Source organism: Pseudovirgaria hyperparasitica (genome assembly GCF_010093815.1).
Source record: "Pseudovirgaria hyperparasitica strain CBS 121739 unplaced genomic scaffold EJ05scaffold_38, whole genome shotgun sequence".
Lineage (NCBI taxonomy): Eukaryota > Fungi > Ascomycota > Dothideomycetes > Acrospermales > Acrospermaceae > Pseudovirgaria > Pseudovirgaria hyperparasitica.
Genome location: NW_022985586.1, coordinates 24,115 through 27,904, shown reverse-complemented (window position 1 = coordinate 27,904; position 3,790 = coordinate 24,115). Strand labels below are relative to the sequence as shown.

The window sequence follows — 3,790 nt, the reverse complement described above, 5'->3', positions numbered from 1 at the left end:
GGAAAGGATTTCTTGACTATCCTATTCGATCCGTTTTAGGGATTCACCGCTTGGACTCAGCATGAAAGCATCACGCTTTACAAATAATTTACACGCCAGCTGTTGTATACTATTCCCATTTGGCAGTCTAATAAAAAGTTGAGTCGATTGGCATGGAAAGTATGCTCACTTCCCATGATCATGCCTGCTAACAACGCCCTGACACCGCATGTATTCCTTTCTCGCCTTGGTTAGTCCTCTGTCTGGTTAAGCTGCTTCTCCAATTTGACACTTACTAAAGGCAGGCAGTAACATGGATTTTTATTCATATCCAGCTAAATCTAATTTGTTCACGCCGGGGAATACTGCAATATCTGATGCTCGCTGGATCGAGTCGCAATACATACGATACATGCGGATCTGCTGCGCCAAGTTCATGTTTTCCTCTACCAGTCTCTCTAGGGTCGTCGTATGCAGCTGTTCTCGACAGGAGTCTATCTCGGAGATGATGTGCTCGATGTCTGTTGCTGTCTCATAATCATAGCAGACATAAATACACTGCACTGGTTGTGGTCCGGCCCATTTTTCTTCCTGGTACTAAAGATAGCCGTAATGTGGAAGGGCGCTCAAGACGATTTTAGCATCATTGGGGACGTCTTGCGGTTGGGTAAGAGCCTCGATTTCTCATGTCAATATCCTATAAAACAAACAGTTCAGTTCCTGAAGCACTTTAGTTTACCTCGCGGTATATTTGAACCGGGCTGTCAGTTCTAGTAGTAGAATTGAAGTTGACTCAGTTGAACTGAAGTTTAGTAGATAGTCTGTCTGGAGTGAAGAAGTAGCGTAAAAATACGGTAAATTTAAGTTTATATAGAAGATTTTCGTACGCCTAGACGACTCTTATATATATATCCCTATTGAAGTAAGGCAGGGTCGAGACCCGATTCCACGCCATTGAGGGCGCACCGCTATTTTCAAGTCTAAGTAATATAACCACTCCCGTAGTCATTTGGTCTCTCCAGCGATTTGACATGTCCCGTACCCGCTCAAGTCCAATTCCTGTTCGAAGGGGTCTTCGACAATTGCGCTGTAGCCTCTTGCAATGTCTGGTATATGTAGAATGGGTGAGACTCCATGAGCGAGCCAAACAAATATGCAACTGGACTGTGTCGTATCCCTGTGTCATTCCGCGCTCCTCGGGACGAAGCGCTGGTCAACTTGCTGGCTAACAGCGAGACTGAGAATCTGGACATGGTTGGCGAGGTGGAGAACATGGGCTTGGAAATGGGATGCATGCCGTCGCTTTATAAGAGCATGAGTCTGCAGGGGAGCTGGAACGTTTGCTTTGCTTAACACTCAGACACGTGAAATTTCGGACTGCGTGTTCGGCTAACGAAATGAGATATGCCTATTAAATTATGAAATTCATGCTTGAGAATCTCTCATCTTGGAGAGATGCAGCTTTTCTCGCTTGTTCATAATACTCACCAGCATCATTCCCAGTGCCGAAGATGGTGACTCTTGCTCATTGATCGAGCTGTCAGGGTGTTGTGGATCCGCGGTCTATTGATCGACTGGCGTTCATATTCGGGTGGAAGTGAGACATTGTCGGCATCCCGTCTTCAGTTCCAGGCGAGAACGAGGATATACTGCTACAGGAGTTTCGTTCGATCCAACCTAGGCCATCATTCCTGTCATGGTTGGCCTGAGTAGAAGTATATGTGACCGTGCCAGAAAATGTGTAGTTTCTCGGACACACTAGAGGGATGCGTATGATTAACAGAGTCAAGTCATAAGCATCTCAGCGATGCGGAGAGGCTGCCCTGCGAAAAGTTACTCGGGAGTTTGTGTCTCGATTTTTACGCTACGAAATGTAAAACGCTTCTCTGCGCCACGATTTGCTCTCCCACATCCTGCTTAAAGAACAGTATGAGATTTCTCACGAATATATGAGGAATGTCAGCATCACACCACGAGCTTACGACACCCGCATCGAGCATCCCACGGATCATCAAGTTCTCCTGGCATCATTAGAGACCCCAGAATGGTTCAGCTAGCCTGGGTCACACACGCCATGTTGACCTCCTATTCAGATTTTCAGAATGGTTCTATCTGTAACGCCGGTACATTAGTCTTGACCCTAGACTTTCTCACAGGGCGCACGCAGCATATCGCTGGAGTGCGACAACCCGGCACGGACAGGCTACTGATCTGATTTGGTCATATACGGGATCAAAATCAAGTCCTCCCGCTCGATGATGTCCTGGTCTAGACGGTTCTGATATTGGCGTTGTCGGAACCTAACTTGCCGCTGTAGTATTCATACATGTTCTGCTTCTAAGGCGCGGTCATGCTCCCTCCGACTAACATGTGGGTCGAAAAGGATTATCTAAGCTATATATGGCGTAGTGCAATATGATCCTGCACTAGTACAGACACACCCACGCAAATGAGTCTTGCTCGCGTCTTTGTTTAGCACACCTCCTGTACTGTCTAGGAAGGCTCGAGTTCAGGTGCAGAAACGGCTGGCAGCGACATGAACCTACCAGCAGAGTACAGGTCAACGATCCACCACCTATCAGTCGCTTCTAGCACTGACGTCTCTTTGGCTGCGGTAACACGATGCTTTCCTCGCAAGCATTGTATGGAGAGATGCGATGGCAGCTTCAAGAGGGGAGGTAGTGCGTCTGGATTATCGAGCAGAGTTTCTGATGTGACATGGTCGGTTGCGGTGTATTCAAGTGCACTTTGGAGGTCCTTTGCGTCGATAAGTGCTGGAATATGACGATCAGGTTCTAGACGTCGGCAGCCTTCTAGCTCAAACACCCGCTTCAGCCGGTCGACATTGTGTCGTTGTAGATCGACCAACACTTGTTTCGGAAACTGTAGAGAATCAAGCAAGACTCTTGCCTTTCCTAGGAACTTTGCAGTCCTCTCTTGAAGTATATCGACTTCGTGTCTAGCGATACTATCTTGGTGGGAGCTCTGGGCCATATTGGTCGAGGGATAAGATCTACATGACAGGACTAGTATGAGCCTCCTCAATGAGCGCTTTCGCCGTGAGCCGTGGTTAGGTCATAATCTTACTGAGCGATATATCTATGGTGTATCTCCTGCAAGGATGGTGCAACAGCCTAGAGCGGATCGTGAACGACATGCCTGATCGCTCTCAGGAGACATACACTATACAGGCATGGCCAGCGGACCTAGAAGGCGCGAGTGGCGCGAGTCCCGGAGACAGGTCGAACTGGGACGGACAAGGCTGCTGCTTCGATCCGTCGAATAGAGTTGCTTAACACTTGCAGTGATGAGAGCTACAGGGCGCGCAGGAAGCTCAGTAAGTTCTTGGCAGCCTCGCTTTCGTAGTGAAAGGCCGGAATCCTGACCCCCTCTCTTTAGTCACAGGAAGGACTTACGTACGCATCCCGATTCGAAGATGCATGCTGCTCTAGGTCCCCATGCTCGATATATGTCTTTTCCAGGGCGTTTAAGATACAAACCCAATTTTGGGCTGTGGCCTCAATATATAATCAAACTCTCGGCCCAATCGATACTGGGCCATGTATTGATCTTGACACACCTGCTCTGTTCCCAGGACTTAAGTTCCCAGCTTTCAACTCGCATTAGCCATGAAGACCCGCGTGTATCCCTGGAAGCGCCTCATGCCTGTTGGCCTGGGTGCTGCCGCCTTGGCTTGTCTTCTAGTATCGCTATACGCTGCTACAAATAAGAGAGTGCTTCGCGAGGGCATCGCAATCATCAAGGTAAGACATGTTTTGGCTGACGCGGTGCCCAGCACTGACTCTAAAAC

General features: G+C 48.3%; 2 protein-coding genes across 2 annotated transcripts; one reads left to right on the top strand and one right to left on the bottom strand.

Annotated features, from left to right (window-relative positions):
• Nucleotides 1–1,555: 1,555 nt before the first annotated feature.
• On the top strand, nucleotides 1,556–2,304 carry EJ05DRAFT_481113 (uncharacterized protein; the record flags this gene model as incomplete). The annotated part of the gene is made up of 2 exons (XM_033744998.1): nucleotides 1,556–1,836; nucleotides 1,926–2,304. A coding segment is annotated over exon 2 (166 nt), but the record flags the coding sequence as incomplete, so codon positions are not given.
• Nucleotides 2,294–3,290, bottom strand: EJ05DRAFT_270152 (uncharacterized protein). Its single transcript, XM_033740345.1, has 3 exons — nucleotides 3,162–3,290; nucleotides 3,067–3,113; nucleotides 2,294–2,992 (listed from the first exon to the last, which is right to left on the bottom strand). The coding sequence occupies exon 3, from the start codon at nucleotides 2,971–2,973 to the stop codon at nucleotides 2,473–2,475; it is 501 nt and encodes a 166-aa protein (XP_033595099.1). The 5' UTR covers nucleotides 2,974–2,992; nucleotides 3,067–3,113; nucleotides 3,162–3,290; the 3' UTR covers nucleotides 2,294–2,472.
• Between the last annotated feature and the right edge of the window lie 500 nt (nucleotides 3,291–3,790).